General features: G+C 38.2%; 2 protein-coding genes across 4 annotated transcripts; one reads left to right on the top strand and one right to left on the bottom strand.

The window, feature by feature from the left end:
• The first annotated feature begins 1,161 nt into the window (after positions 1-1,161).
• Positions 1,162-3,722, top strand: LOC148845012 (glucan endo-1,3-beta-glucosidase-like). Of its 2 annotated transcripts, none has more exons than XM_088955735.1 (2): positions 1,162-1,372; positions 2,481-3,722. In XM_088955735.1, exons 1-2 carry the CDS (start codon positions 1,276-1,278, stop codon positions 3,452-3,454), a joined length of 1,071 nt encoding a protein of 356 aa, XP_088811861.1. In that variant the 5' UTR covers positions 1,162-1,275; the 3' UTR covers positions 3,455-3,722. The 2 variants fall into 2 exon arrangements, with proteins under 2 accessions (XP_088811861.1, XP_088811862.1); XM_088955736.1 differs by having other exon boundaries at positions 1,168-1,372; positions 2,484-3,722.
• A 6,519-nt stretch (positions 3,723-10,241) lies between these two features.
• LOC148845011 (glucan endo-1,3-beta-glucosidase-like) lies at positions 10,242-12,802 on the bottom strand. 2 transcript variants are annotated; one of them, XM_088955685.1, is made up of 2 exons: positions 12,592-12,802; positions 10,242-11,483 (listed from the first exon to the last, which is right to left on the bottom strand). In XM_088955685.1, the coding sequence occupies exons 1-2, from the start codon at positions 12,686-12,688 to the stop codon at positions 10,510-10,512; spliced, it is 1,071 nt and encodes a 356-aa protein (XP_088811811.1). In that variant the 5' UTR covers positions 12,689-12,802; the 3' UTR covers positions 10,242-10,509. The 2 variants fall into 2 exon arrangements, with proteins under 2 accessions (XP_088811811.1, XP_088811812.1); XM_088955686.1 differs by having other exon boundaries at positions 10,242-11,480; positions 12,592-12,796.
• Between the last annotated feature and the right edge of the window lie 2,189 nt (positions 12,803-14,991).

Genomic DNA, 14,991 nt, shown 5'->3' with positions numbered 1-14,991 from the left:
CTGTTGCCCGATATGGGCATATAGTATCAAAAGTTTAAACTTAGATTTTAAGTTGTTGAGTTGGATCTGACCGTAACATTAATTTTGGGCTTTGTATTATTAAATTAAATTTTATTAATATATATATATATATATATTAATATTGTGATTTCTTTAAAATTTTAATTAATAATAAACACTTATAACAATATTGATTCATTATTATTAAATAATAACCTTCCCATATTGAGTCATGCAGCTAAATGGTCAACGATCGAATATTTAATTGCATCCAGCCATCCACACTGATTAAGTCTTTGGATTATCAAGCGGGCAAGAAACAACAATTGGGATCAAATGAAAGATTTCCTATGGGCCAAAGCAAGATGGCTGTATAGGGATTATTTCTTTTAGTTATTGGAAATTGAAGGCCAGACTGGTTTAGTGTTGCCATGCGCAGTATACTGTCATTACGTAGAAGTGAAATTGAATATCAGTTACCCATGTAAGCATTTGTTATGGGGTCGAGTGCAGCATTTAGAGCCCCAGTGTACAAGATTTATGGGGTCAAGTGCAGCATTTGCTTTACGGGTATTTGTTAGAGAATAAAAATCTATTTAATTATGTTACTCGATAGCTAAAACTTTTAAGTTGAATGGTTCAGGTCTAATATTCCATCCTCCGTCGTTATAATTAGTAGCTTAAATAGTTTATTGAAATCATTAATTACAATTTGCCAATTTGTACCCGCTATATATGTCATAGCTTTGGTCTACAATTATAGAATTACATCGTGGGACAATGAACCGTTTGGTTTGATGAAAACGTATTAATAAATTAATCAACGCTTCTATTGATTGGGTCAATCTCTAACCCCAAAGATGGGGCAATATATGATTAAAGGGGAAGGCCATTGACTTCTTGTTATAGAAGTCTAACTATCTCATGATTCACCCGGGCAAGCTGGGTCTCTCTTGACTTTGATTTTAACTCATGGTGACGTTGACCAATTTCCCGTCCCAGAGAGAAAGAGAGAGAATGTATTTATATGTGAGTTTCCATGCGGTTGCCGAAGAAGGTGGCTGCTTACTTCCGAAATCATTAATTAACTAAAGCTTATAAAAAAAAAAATTATTAATTAGGTGGTGTTATGGTTCTCCCTAGTTCCACGTCTAACCAACTGTAAGGATTTCACCTCCATCGATTCCTATAAAATGGACATACACCAGATGGATTGATAGCATATCAAAATTTCAGCTCTAAGTTCTTAATCTCCTTTTCTACTTGTTATTCTTCATGGATAAGTTCTATGCAGAAAGAAGCAATGGCCCTTCTGTGGCTACAGCTACAATGCTCTTTTTTGTGCTTCTAATGGCTATCTCAAACATCACAGGTATCTCTCTCTCTCTATTAATTCATAACCCTCTTTATTCTGTTTAGTAATGGTCTCCACTGTGGGCCTCTTTCCCATTCTATAAACTCGTGTAGCCACCTTCAATTATTCTCCTTTTCTTCTAGCTAATTGATAATCTAAAAGCTTTATATTAGTTTTCTTTTTTTTTTCAAGCATCTCTAAGGTATAGAATAGAATCAACTATGTGTTGTAAGACTGCATTTGGCAGGATTTAATTCCTTTTTCGCAATTAAAAAGGAAACAACAAATCCTTAAGATAAGGAATGCGAAATGTTGACTTATGGTTACACATTTGGCCTCATCATTGTGTAAAGTTATCCAACCAAAAAAGCAGATCATTCAATATTCTGACCAAAGGCTACCACAGACCTGCTGCAAATTAAACCAAGGCTGTTATATAACCCATTGAATTAAAGGGTGGTCATTTAACCCCTACTCAGGCTGGTTTTATGTTTCCCTGACCAATTCAAAAAACCAACTTTTTCTTGGGAAATATCTTAAAATACTTTGAAGAATTGAAAATTTAAGCCCAATAACTTGGGGTTACAAGGACCACGGTCTCGGTTGACCATTGAATCGTTTCAATGATTTGATTATGCTAACTAGGCCATATATAAGTGCAATGGGCCCATATACCATATAAAATTGTTCCTCAAGGAACAATTAGTGTAATGAAGGCCCTATTATGTGAAAACCTTAACACAAGGATATCTAGAAGATCCAAAACATTAATTTCAACCTGAAACTTTACATCCGCCATAAGCCCGTTTGGGTGGCATAAATTTCTCATGTTGTAAGGTAGACCTCAAATGATGCCATGAATCATTGAAGTCGTGTTTGAAAAAAAAACACTAGCTATGAAGCTAAAAGTACATTAACAAGAGCCAAGAAATTGGCTCTGCGCTGAAGCTATGGTAAGTAGCTTCTCAAAAGTGGCTCAGTTATTGCAGCTAAATCAATGCTGAAGCCCACCCAAACGGTCTCTAAGAGGGGAGCTAGGTTTCTTGTTAAAGTTTCTATTAGGACCTCCAAATTAAGGTAGTGTTGAAACTACAGTTAAGACTCAGTTTTTCTCTATCTTCTGCAGCAGGTGCGCAAAGGATAGGTGTGTGCTACGGAATGTTAGGTAATAATTTGCCATCGAAAAGTGAAGTTGTGGCTCTCTACGAAGCCAATAATATACAGAGGATGAGACTTTATGCTCCAAATGAAGAGGCTTTTCAGGCCCTGAAAGGCTCCAACATTGAAGTAATGCTGGGCGTCCCTAACCAAGACCTTCAACGTATCGCAGGCAGCGACCTAACCCCGGCCTATGACTTTGTATATGGCAATGTGGTAGCCAATAAAGATACTATCAATTTCAACTATATTCTAGTTGGTAATGAAGTCGACTTCAAATATTTCCAATATGTCCTCCCTGCCATGAAAAACATCCAGAGCGCAGTTGAAACAGCTGGGTTACAAGACCGAGTGAAGGTGACAACAGCCACTCACGCTGGAGTCCTGGATAAAACTTATCCTCCTTCCAATTCCGTCTTCCGGTCCGAGTATCTGCAATTCATGCGACCCATCATTGGCTTCTTAGCAGAAAAAGGGTCACCACTCTGCGCTAATATCTATCCTTATTTCGCTTATATCGGAAACCCCAGCTCTATTAGGCTTGATTATGCCTTGTTTACTGCACCAGGGACTGTGGTAACTGATGGCCAGTTCAGATACGAGAACCTTTTTTATGCCATGTTGGATTCTTTCTATGCTGCTGTTGAGAAAGCAGGCGGACCCTCTGTGAAGATTGTCGTATCTGAAACTGGTTGGCCAAATTATGGTGAATCTGCAGCAACCACGGCCAATGCACAGACTTATTTGAACGGGTTGATCCAACATGTGAAGGGGGGTACTCCCAGAAGGCCAAATGGTCCTATTGAGGCTTACATATTTGCCATGTTCGATGAGAATGAAAAGCCTCCTCTAAAGACAGAGACAGAGGCAATGACAACAGAGAGACACTATGGGCTTTTCAACCCAAATCAAAATCCCAAGTACCAAATTAGTTTCAGTTAACAACGATGGTTCAACCTTGAACGTGACAAAGAGTAGTTTCTGTTCTAATGTATTTTCATATTAAATAAAGCTTAGACACATAGGAATCACGAGTGCATGGAATATGGAAAAATTAATGACTCTAGCCAGTAGCTATTTTATTTTTACCTTTGTGTGTGTTTGTGTTCTGTATAAGATATGTCATAATCAAAGTTTGTACTATTATAAGCAACAAATTGTAATTCAATTGTAAAGTTTGAATAAAAGAGGTTTCTAATTGTTGATTTTCTATCCCTACTGCAATGATAGATTATGATTTGTAATCAGTTCGATAATTTGCTCCTCATCTTTAAAATGAGAGTCGAAGAACAAGAAAAATCTATACTTAAAACTAGTGAGTGACCCCTCCGCACAATTAATGGTTTCAAATAATTAATGTGTGCAAAACTCAAGGAGATGCCTTGGCTATCTTCCCTCCACGTATCTCATCAGTAGGGCTGCAAGTCGGGTATGCTGGGCCAAGGTTCTAAATATCGATACGGGTCAAGACGCTGATAAGGGGTTTCCTGCTGTTTGGAGAGCAATCGAAAAACAACGTACGGCCATAGGTTACATCGAGCAGTAGTTGGCAGAGATGGTTGAACAACTGCGAACCTTGTTACGGGAGGTTGTCCCACGAAACCGGGAGCATCCACATCGAATCGAGGGAGATGATCACGATAGACCACCTAGTAATACTGCATTCTGACGACCAGTTCTTGACGATGACAGTGATGATGACTTAGAATTTGGTGGTGCTCCAGTCCTTCCGGGCAATGACAGAAACGGTAGAAATTGGCATAACCAAGATAACTTCAACCGCCGTAGGAATAATGATGAATTCAAACTTAAAGTAGATATTCCTACGTTTAGTGGAGATCTTGGCATAGAGGGACTTCTGGATTGGATCACAGAAGTCGATAGGTTCCTTGATTACACGGAAATAGTAGAGGAATGAAGGGTAAAATTGGTAGCTTTCCGATTAAAGGGAGGTGCATCTGTTTGGTGGGAACGGATGAGAGAGACCCAAATCCGAGAAGGAAGGGGTCCTGTTCGAACCTGGAAGTGCGTGAAGCAATTAATCAGAGGTAGATTTTTACCTCTTGACTATGAACACTATATGTTTGAATCTTACCAGAGGTGTGCGTAGGGTTCACATAGTGTTAATGAGTACACATCAGAATTTTTAAGATTAGAAAAATGGAACCAGTTGTCTGGAAGTGATAACCAACAGGCAGCTCGTTATCTGAGCGGGTTAAGACCATCCATCAAGGACAAAATTGGTGTACAAATGGTTCTTAGTGTACAGGAAGCAAGGAACCTAGCCTTGAAAGCAGAATTAACGTTCCAAGACAAGGCATGCAGTGATAATTATTGTCGGTACTGCGGGAGTGACAATAGGCCGGCAACCGTCAACAGGAACAAATCATTCCCGGCCGTACAACCCTCTCACCCGGCAAGCACAACTAATGCCAGTAAGGCTACTACAGGAGGACATACTCGAAGTAATCCTTCCAACCCTCCTAAACCCAATATCCCTTATGCAAGACTTGCTCCTATTAAATGTTTTAAATGTAATGAGGTTGGACATAGGTCCAGTGACTGTCCCAGGAGGAAGGCAGTTAATATGATAGAAAGGGAGGAGGAAGAAGATATTAAGGAGGAGGTATATTGTGGACCTGATGGGGAAGATGAAGAAGGTCCATATGAACATGAGGAATATACCTATGTTGTCAGAAAATTAATGTTGTCCCAAAAAAATACAGATGCTTCTCTGAGGCACAGGTTGTTTCGTACCCGGTGTACTGTCAAAGGAAAATTATTTAATTTAATCATTGATATTGGTAGTCAAGAAAATATTATTTGCAGGGATATTGTACAAAAGTTACAACTACCTCTTGAAAGACATCCTAACCCATACACAATTGGATGGATCAAGGAAGGAGGCGGCGTACGGGTAGAGGAGTGCTGTAGGGTACCATTCTAAATTGGTAAGTACCATGATGAAGTTCATTGTGATATTGTTGATATGGATGCTTGCCATATTTTGTTAGGGAGGCCTTGGCAATTTGATACAGATGCAAGGCACATGGGTAGGAAAAATACCTACCAACTGGAAAAAGAAGGTACACGTTATACTTTGTTACCCATAGTTGAGAAAAATATTACAAATGCTCCAAAAGCACATGAGAAGAATTTTCTTACCATCACCCATCATCATGCTGAATTTGTTAAAGAATGTAAGGATATTCATGAGATACAATTCTTAGTAGTAAAGGGAGAAAATGTTAATGATGAAAATAAAATTCTAGTGGAAGTGGAGGGACTACTTGATGAATTCAGTGATGTAGTTCTAGAGGAGTTACCAAATGAACTCCCTCCTATGAGAGATATATAACACCATATTGATTTTGTTTCAGGTGCCAGTCTACCTAATCTCCCACATTACAAGATGAGTCCTAAAGAGAATGAAATCTTACGAGAAAAGGTAGAAGAATTATTGAAAAATGAACACATTCAGATCAGCATGAGTCTTTGTGCAGTACCTGCCTTATTAACACCTAAAAAGGATGGCAATTGGAGAATGTGTGTCGACAGCAGGGCCATTAATAAGATTACCATTGGGTACAAATTTCCTATTCCCAGGCTGGACGACATGCTGGACCATTAATAAGAAAGTGATCCACATATGACAAAAGAGACCCATTGCTTTTTCCAATGAAAAATTATGTGAATTCAGGAGAAAGTGATCCACATATGACAAAGAGTTTTATGCTATGGTTAGAGCCTTAAAGACATGGGAATACTATTTAATTGCAAAAGAATTTGTTCCCTACCAGGCTCTAAAATATCTTACTGGGTAGAAACAATTAAGAAGTGAGTTGCATGGTAGATGGTCTGCCTTCTTAGATAAGTTCCCATATAAAATTGTGTATAAGACGGGACAACAAAATAAAGTGGCTGATGCACTTAGTAGGCGTATAGCCCTCATCAAGACCCTCAGTGTTGAGATTGTAGGTTTTGAGTGTCTCAAAGACTTATATGCCCAGGATGAGGATTTCCATTAGGTATGGGAGAAATATGTGAAAAAGCAGCCAACAGAGGATTTCTTTATTTATGATGGGTTCCTTATGAAAGGGGAACAATTGTGTATATGGGAAGACCTGTCCATGGATTTTGTGTTAGGTTTGCCAAAGACTCAGAGGAACATGGACTCTGTCTTCGTAGTGGTTGATAGGCTCTCAAAAATGGCTCAATTCCTCCCATGCAAGAAAACAACAGATGCATCCGCTACAGCCAAATTGTTTTTCAAGGAGATTGTCCGCTTGCATGGGGTATTCAAGACCATCACATCAGATCGTGACACACGGTTCCTCAGTACCGCCTATCAGTAGACAGATGGACAGACAGAAGTGGTAAACCGGACCTTAGGGAATTTAATTCGCAACATATGTCGGGAGAGGCCAAAATAGTGGGATTTCGCCATAGCCCATGCTGAGTTCGCCTATAACAATGCAGTGCACAGTTCTACAGGCAGATCCCCATTCTCCATCATGTATATGAAGGTCCCTAACCATGCACTTGACTTAGTGAAACTACTCAGAATACCCAGCCCCAATTCCTCAGCAGAACAGATTCAGTCCATCTAGAATGCCGTGAAGCAGAAGCTAGAGCAATCCAACGCCAAGTACAAGATGGTCGTAGACAAGCACCGCCGGTCTCAAGTGTTTGATGTAGGTGATGAGGTTATGGTCTTCTTAAGGAGGGAAAGAATTCCCGTAGGTATTTACAACAAGTTGAAGCCTCGAAAGTATGGTCCATACAAGATCGTGAAGAAGATTAATGACAATGCCTATGAGTCCATTTCGATTAGACGATGCCCATTTAATCTAACGAATACTTTGAATAATTCTGGATTTGTGTCATGGTTTTTAAAATCGATCTGAAGATTGAATCGGTCAAAGGTCTGGTTACAGGGTTGAACGGTCCGATTGTTTGAACCGAATGCTCAGTCCATTTTGATAAAAAAATAAAAAACAGTCAGAACCGTTCGAACAATTAATTGTCCGGTTCAACGGTTCATTGACCAAAAGCAACAATTTTGGGGAAAAATCCGGTTTTTGGGAAAAACGGAACCGGTCACCGGTTCTTAGTTTTTCCAGTCTGGTATGGTTTTGAAAACCATGACTGGTACAATTCAATGTCTAGACTTCCAATCTAATCAATTTGGCAAACCTGATTGTACTCTTTTTCTTATGTCAATGGACTAGTTATTGATTTAAAGGAGAATGATTGTTCAGCCCACCTCAAAATTCTATGGTGGATGAATCCTGATAGTGGACCGATGCCAAATTCACAAGCAGGATGCAGTTTATAGGGGGCTACTAATAGTCTATGGTGGGTTGTAATTTCAGAATTCTGCGGTGGGTGGCAGTGTATTTCTCCGTTGATTTATTCCCACCCAATTCAATAAATACTTTGGACAATTAAGACTGGACTGGTCCAATTCAATACGTCTTAGTCTGTCCAACTTGTTGACATTGATTTTGATTTGGACAGGTCCAACCCAAATCCTATCTGTTGACACCCCTAATGTGCAGAAAATGTTGCTCTTGCTCCATATCTCAATAAATGGCAAATAAAACTTTTAAGTGCGTGAATGCATGTTAAAAAATCCTTCAAAAACATTCAACATAAAATAATTTTAAAGAAATTTTACATATTAAGCTTGTGAATTTGAATTTCAATACAAATACAATGTGCGAAACAAGTATTTAAGCCATATTAGAAATTAGCTATTTGACAGCAAATGAATGAGTTAGGCCCCATTTTGGTCTTTTCTCATTTGGTTGGTAAAAGATCTCGCCTCCAAATGATGTCTCCCTAAAAAGACGTGTGAAGCCCATTTTAGGCTATTTTCGGGAAGCTCCAAACAGAGCTTTTCAAAATTTTTTTATCACCTCTTCATGTGGAATGACTTATTTCCATTCAGGGTTGGAGGGTTATGGATATGGGGATGGACTCCCAAGAAAAAAAAATTGAATGACTTTCTTTTCCATTCACCTATCCTCGAACCCATCACAACTTCAAGTCCTAATCACCTGCCAACAAAATACATTCCAGCAGCCTACCAATATCATCTAACACCGCACATCTCATAGATGGGGGATCCCACTTTTATATTGGGTCCCCAGTTTCATGGTGAGATATGCGGTGTTAGATCAAATTGGTAGGTGGTTGGAACATGTTTTCTTGGAAGGAGATTCCAACTCTATTAATTTCTGGATTTCCTACCCACAGAACACTGCACTAAAAAAAGTGTTGACTTTGGTACGGAGAAATCAATTCCATAAACTAGACTCTTATCAGTAGGGGTGCAACCTCGGGCCAACCTGACCTTGACCCCACCCATGAATTGGCATCAATTCTGAGCTGGCACCCACCCTAACTGTACTTTGGGCCTAAAAATTCTGACCTTGGGCTGAACCGTTGTACTCCAATGAAAAACCCATAATTGTATATAGGGTGAGTTGGGCTTTTGGTTTTACGGCTAGGTCTAGGGCAAAAAATTTGATTGGTTTTAATTTTCATGTTGGGCTTGGACCTCACCGTTAAATAGCTTGATCCAATTCAACTATGTACATATAAGGGTGTCAATGGACCAGTTTTGGATTGGACCCCGTCTAGTCCAAAATCAAATTGGATGGATTGGACGGACCCACAAGACATATTGGATTGGAATTGGTCCGTCCGTAACAAATTTATGTTGGATTAAGCCAATATCTGGTCTATTGATATAAGATAAGAATATGTGTCAATGGACCGGGTTCGGATCAAATCCAATCTAAATCAAAATGAATTTGAACAGGTTGGATGGTCTAGACATTGAATTGGACTGGTCCAAATTGGTTCAACACATTTATTGGATTGGACTGGACCTGATCCATTTATAATGGACTCACATTGGATTGGATCAGGTTGGACCAAATCCAGTCCAATTGACACCCCTATGTACATACATGTATGTATATATAGAAATATATTTACATTCATATATGCATATATGCATTTTTTTTGATAAATCACATATAAATACATAAAGGTATATAAAGATACATTTATATCAAATTTTAGCGCATACTCATTAAATAAGTTGGACCAACATAGGGCCGAGCCCAACATGACTATATCAAATTTCAGTACAGGCTAAAACAAGAAAAGGTTGGACACAGTTTGGGCTTGGGCCAGGCTCTGGCATTAAGTCGAATTTTAAGGATTGGGCTTTGGTTGAACTTAAACCTGGCCCAGCCCAAGGTTCAAAATATCGATACGTATTGGCCCGTATCGTTCAATACATATCGTGCTAGTGGCTTCCTGATATGCCCCTACAAAGGATGTATCGGATCAGCCACTGTTTCAGAGGATAGCTGAAAATCGATTTTGAAAAAAAAAAGAATTAAGTAAAAGATACAAAAACCACTGATACAGGCCGATATGCCCGATCAGCGTCTTGACCCGTATCGATATTTAGAACCTTGGCCCAGCATACCCGACTTGCAGCCCTACTGATGAGATACGTGGAGGGAAGATAGCCAAGGCATCTCCTTGAGTTTTGCACACATTAATTATTTGAAACCATTAATTGTGCGGAGGGGTCACTCACTAGTTTTAAGTATAGATTTTTCTTGTTCTTCGACTCTCATTTTAAAGATGAGGAGCAAATTATCGAACTGATTACAAATCATAATCTATCATTGCAGTAGGGATAGAAAATCAACAATTAGAAACCTCTTTTATTCAAACTTTACAATTGAATTACAATTTGTTGCTTATAATAGTACAAACTTTGATTATGACATATCTTATACAGAACACAAACACACACAAAGGTAAAAATAAAATAGCTACTGGCTAGAGTCATTAATTTTTCCATATTCCATGCACTCGTGATTCCTATGTGTCTAAGCTTTATTTAATATGAAAATACATTAGAACAGAAACTACTCTTTGTCACGTTCAAGGTTGAACCATCGTTGTTAACTGAAACTAATTTGGTACTTGGGATTTTGATTTGGGTTGAAAAGCCCATAGTGTCTCTCTGTTGTCATTGCCTCTGTCTCTGTCTTTAGAGGAGGCTTTTCATTCTCATCGAACATGGCAAATATGTAAGCCTCAATAGGACCATTTGGCCTTCTGGGAGTACCCCCCTTCACATGTTGGATCAACCCGTTCAAATAAGTCTGTGCATTGGCCGTGGTTGCTGCAGATTCACCATAATTTGGCCAACCAGTTTCAGATACGACAATCTTCACAGAGGGTCCGCCTGCTTTCTCAACAGCAGCATAGAAAGAATCCAACATGGCATAAAAAAGGTTCTCGTATCTGAACTGGCCATCAGTTACCACAGTCCCTGGTGCAGTAAACAAGGCATAATCAAGCCTAATAGAGCTGGGGTTTCCGATATAAGCGAAATAAGGATAGATATTAGCGCAGAGTGGTGACCCTTTTTCTGCTAAGAAGCCAATGATGGGTCGCATGAATTGCAGATACTCGGACCGGAAGACGGAATTGGAAGGAGGATAAGTTTTATCCAGGACTCCAGCGTGAGTGGCTGTTGTCACCTTCACTCGGTCTTGTAACCCAGCTGTTTCAACTGCGCTCTGGATGTTTTTCATGGCAGGGAGGACATATTGGAAATATTTGAAGTCGACTTCATTACCAACTAGAATATAGTTGAAATTGATAGTATCTTTATTGGCTACCACATTGCCATATACAAAGTCATAGGCCGGGGTTAGGTCGCTGCCTGCGATACGTTGAAGGTCTTGGTTAGGGACGCCCAGCATTACTTCAATGTTGGAGCCTTTCAGGGCCTGAAAAGCCTCTTCATTTGGAGCATAAAGTCTCATCCTCTGTATATTATTGGCTTCGTAGAGAGCCACAACTTCACTTTTCGATGGCAAATTATTACCTAACATTCCGTAGCACACACCTATCCTTTGCGCACCTGCTGCAGAAGATAGAGAAAAACTGAGTCTTAACTGTAGTTTCAACACTACCTTAATTTGGAGGTCCTAATAGAAACTTTAACAAGAAACCTAGCTCCCCTCTTAGAGACCGTTTGGGTGGGCTTCAGCATTGATTTAGCTGCAATAACTGAGCCACTTTTGAGAAGCTACTTACCATAGCTTCAGCGCAGAGCCAATTTCTTGGCTCTTGTTAATGTACTTTTAGCTTCATAGCTAGTGTTTTTTTTTCAAACACGACTTCAATGATTCATGGCATCATTTGAGGTCTACCTTACAACATGAGAAATTTATGCCACCCAAACGGGCTTATGGCGGATGTAAAGTTTCAGGTTGAAATTAATGTTTTGGATCTTCTAGATATCCTTGTGTTAAGGTTTTCACATAATAGGGCCTTCATTACACTAATTGTTCCTTGAGGAACAATTTTATATGGTATATGGGCCCATTGCACTTATATATGGCCTAGTTAGCATAATCAAATCATTGAAACGATTCAATGGTCAACCGAGACCGTGGTCCTTGTAACCCCAAGTTATTGGGCTTAAATTTTCAATTCTTCAAAGTATTTTAAGATATTTCCCAAGAAAAAGTTGGTTTTTTGAATTGGTCAGGGAAACATAAAACCAGCCTGAGTAGGGGTTAAATGACCACCCTTTAATTCAATGGGTTATATAACAGCCTTGGTTTAATTTGCAGCAGGTCTGTGGTAGCCTTTGGTCAGAATATTGAATGATCTGCTTTTTTGGTTGGATAACTTTACACAATGATGAGGCCAAATGTGTAACCATAAGTCAACATTTCGCATTCCTTATCTTAAGGATTTGTTGTTTCCTTTTTAATTGCGAAAAAGGAATTAAATCCTGCCAAATGCAGTCTTACAACACATAGTTGATTCTATTCTATACCTTAGAGATGCTTGAAAAAAAAAAGAAAACTAATATAAAGCTTTTAGATTATCAATTAGCTAGAAGAAAAGGAGAATAATTGAAGGTGGCTACACGAGTTTATAGAATGGGAAAGAGGCCCACAGTGGAGACCATTACTAAACAGAATAAAGAGGGTTATGAATTAATAGAGAGAGAGAGATACCTGTGATGTTTGAGATAGCCATTAGAAGCACAAAAAAGAGCATTGTAGCTGTAGCCACAGAAGGGCCATTGCTTCTTTCTGCATAGAACTTATCCATGAAGAATAACAAGTAGAAAAGGAGATTAAGAACTTAGAGCTGAAATTTTGATATGCTATCAATCCATCTGGTGTATGTCCATTTTATAGGAATCGATGGAGGTGAAATCCTTACAGTTGGTTAGACGTGGAACTAGGGAGAACCATAACACCACCTAATTAATAATTTTTTTTTTTATAAGCTTTAGTTAATTAATGATTTCGGAAGTAAGCAGCCACCTTCTTCGGCAACCGCATGGAAACTCACATATAAATACATTCTCTCTCTTTCTCTCTGGGACGGGAAATTGGTCAACGTCACCATGAGTTAAAATCAAAGTCAAGAGAGACCCAGCTTGCCCGGGTGAATCATGAGATAGTTAGACTTCTATAACAAGAAGTCAATGGCCTTCCCCTTTAATCATATATTGCCCCATCTTTGGGGTTAGAGATTGACCCAATCAATAGAAGCGTTGATTAATTTATTAATACGTTTTCATCAAACCAAACGGTTCATTGTCCCACGATGTAATTCTATAATTGTAGACCAAAGCTATGACATATATAGCGGGTACAAATTGGCAAATTGTAATTAATGATTTCAATAAACTATTTAAGCTACTAATTATAACGACGGAGGATGGAATATTAGACCTGAACCATTCAACTTAAAAGTTTTAGCTATCGAGTAACATAATTAAATAGATTTTTATTCTCTAACAAATACCCGTAAAGCAAATGCTGCACTTGACCCCATAAATCTTGTACACTGGGGCTCTAAATGCTGCACTCGACCCCATAACAAATGCTTACATGGGTAACTGATATTCAATTTCACTTCTACGTAATGACAGTATACTGCGCATGGCAACACTAAACCAGTCTGGCCTTCAATTTCCAATAACTAAAAGAAATAATCCCTATACAGCCATCTTGCTTTGGCCCATAGGAAATCTTTCATTTGATCCCAATTGTTGTTTCTTGCCCGCTTGATAATCCAAAGACTTAATCAGTGTGGATGGCTGGATGCAATTAAATATTCGATCGTTGACCATTTAGCTGCATGACTCAATATGGGAAGGTTATTATTTAATAATAATGAATCAATATTGTTATAAGTGTTTATTATTAATTAAAATTTTAAAGAAATCACAATATTAATATATATATATATATATTAATAAAATTTAATTTAATAATACAAAGCCCAAAATTAATGTTACGGTCAGATCCGGCTTTGCCCAATTGATAATATCATAATGCTCCCTCTGCCTCAACTTCGTCCCAACTAGCAAGTAAGATATATAGTTTGGTACGAAATTGAGCCATTAATTGCCTCCACACTGCTTAAAATTCTTTGGCTTATGAAACGGGGAAGAAACAAGTGGAATCATTTCCTGTGGACTGAACGTTGCTTTGGGATTATATCTTTTGGTGAAAATTATTCAGTGGTTGGGAAGGCCAGACTACTTTAGTATTGGCTAGGGGTTTCAATGGATCAATTTGGACGGATTGAATGGACCAATAAAACCTATTTAATTGGACTAGTTCAAATTTAACGATCCAAAGTATTTTTTGATTGGATCGAACTCCATCTATTTGTAATGAATTTGTATCGGATTAGTCAATATCTGATTCATTGATAGAAAATAAAAATATAGGCGTCAATGGACTTGATTTGTGTTATAATCTATCTAAATTGAAACAATTTGAACAGATTAGATGGTCCAGACATTAAATTTAGCTAGTTCAAAATATTCATTAGATTGAATTAGACCTGATCCATTGTAATGGATTCATATTGGACTGGATCAGATTGGACCAATTGACACCCCTTATTTGGCCATGCCCATTGTCAATACTTCAAGTTCAGAAGCTTATAATAGAATGAGAAGTTGAAATTTGATCATATATGATACAAAATACCCACAGTCATCATCATCATCATTATTATTATTATTAAATCGATAATAATAATAAGAGTATTAATATTATTTCATCACATTTGAAATGCGTATGAGACTGGGTCTTAGCATTTTAAATGTCTTTTCTCTTTTTAGATGTTAGAAATAAATGTAATCTCAAACATCCCTTGCCTCTGAAAAGCAAAATTTTCAGACTTTAAACATGCATGCTTAGCAATATTGAGCTAGGGGTGCTTACAGTTCAGTTAGCTTAACCATGTTTTGAACCGAAACCAAACAGAATCACTTTGTTAACCAGTTGTCAATTCAGTTTTTGTCCGGTTCAATTCTTTGGATTTTCAATTTTTTTAAATCTATATATATATATATACTCCAATCAATTTGATGAACCACATTTTTT

Source organism: Nelumbo lutea, chromosome 7 (genome assembly GCF_056320005.1).
Source record: "Nelumbo lutea isolate HS-2025 chromosome 7, American lotus-T2T, whole genome shotgun sequence".
NCBI classification, from domain to species: domain Eukaryota; kingdom Viridiplantae; phylum Streptophyta; class Magnoliopsida; order Proteales; family Nelumbonaceae; genus Nelumbo; species Nelumbo lutea.
The sequence above is the reverse complement of the archived record's forward strand: the minus strand, read 5'-3'. Positions and strand labels throughout refer to the sequence as shown.

Bases quoted from the DNA above. Each gene is read 5' to 3' on its own strand.
- LOC148845012 (XM_088955735.1), top strand. From the start codon at position 1,276: ATGGATAAGTTCTATGCAGAAAGAAGCAATGGCCCTTCTGTGGCTACA. The intron at 1,373-2,480 runs GTATCTCTCTCT...TATCTTCTGCAG, and splicing joins GGCTATCTCAAACATCACAG to CAGGTGCGCAAAGGATAGGT.
- LOC148845011 (XM_088955685.1), bottom strand. From the start codon at position 12,688: ATGGATAAGTTCTATGCAGAAAGAAGCAATGGCCCTTCTGTGGCTACA. The intron at 11,484-12,591 runs GTATCTCTCTCT...TATCTTCTGCAG, and splicing joins GGCTATCTCAAACATCACAG to CAGGTGCGCAAAGGATAGGT.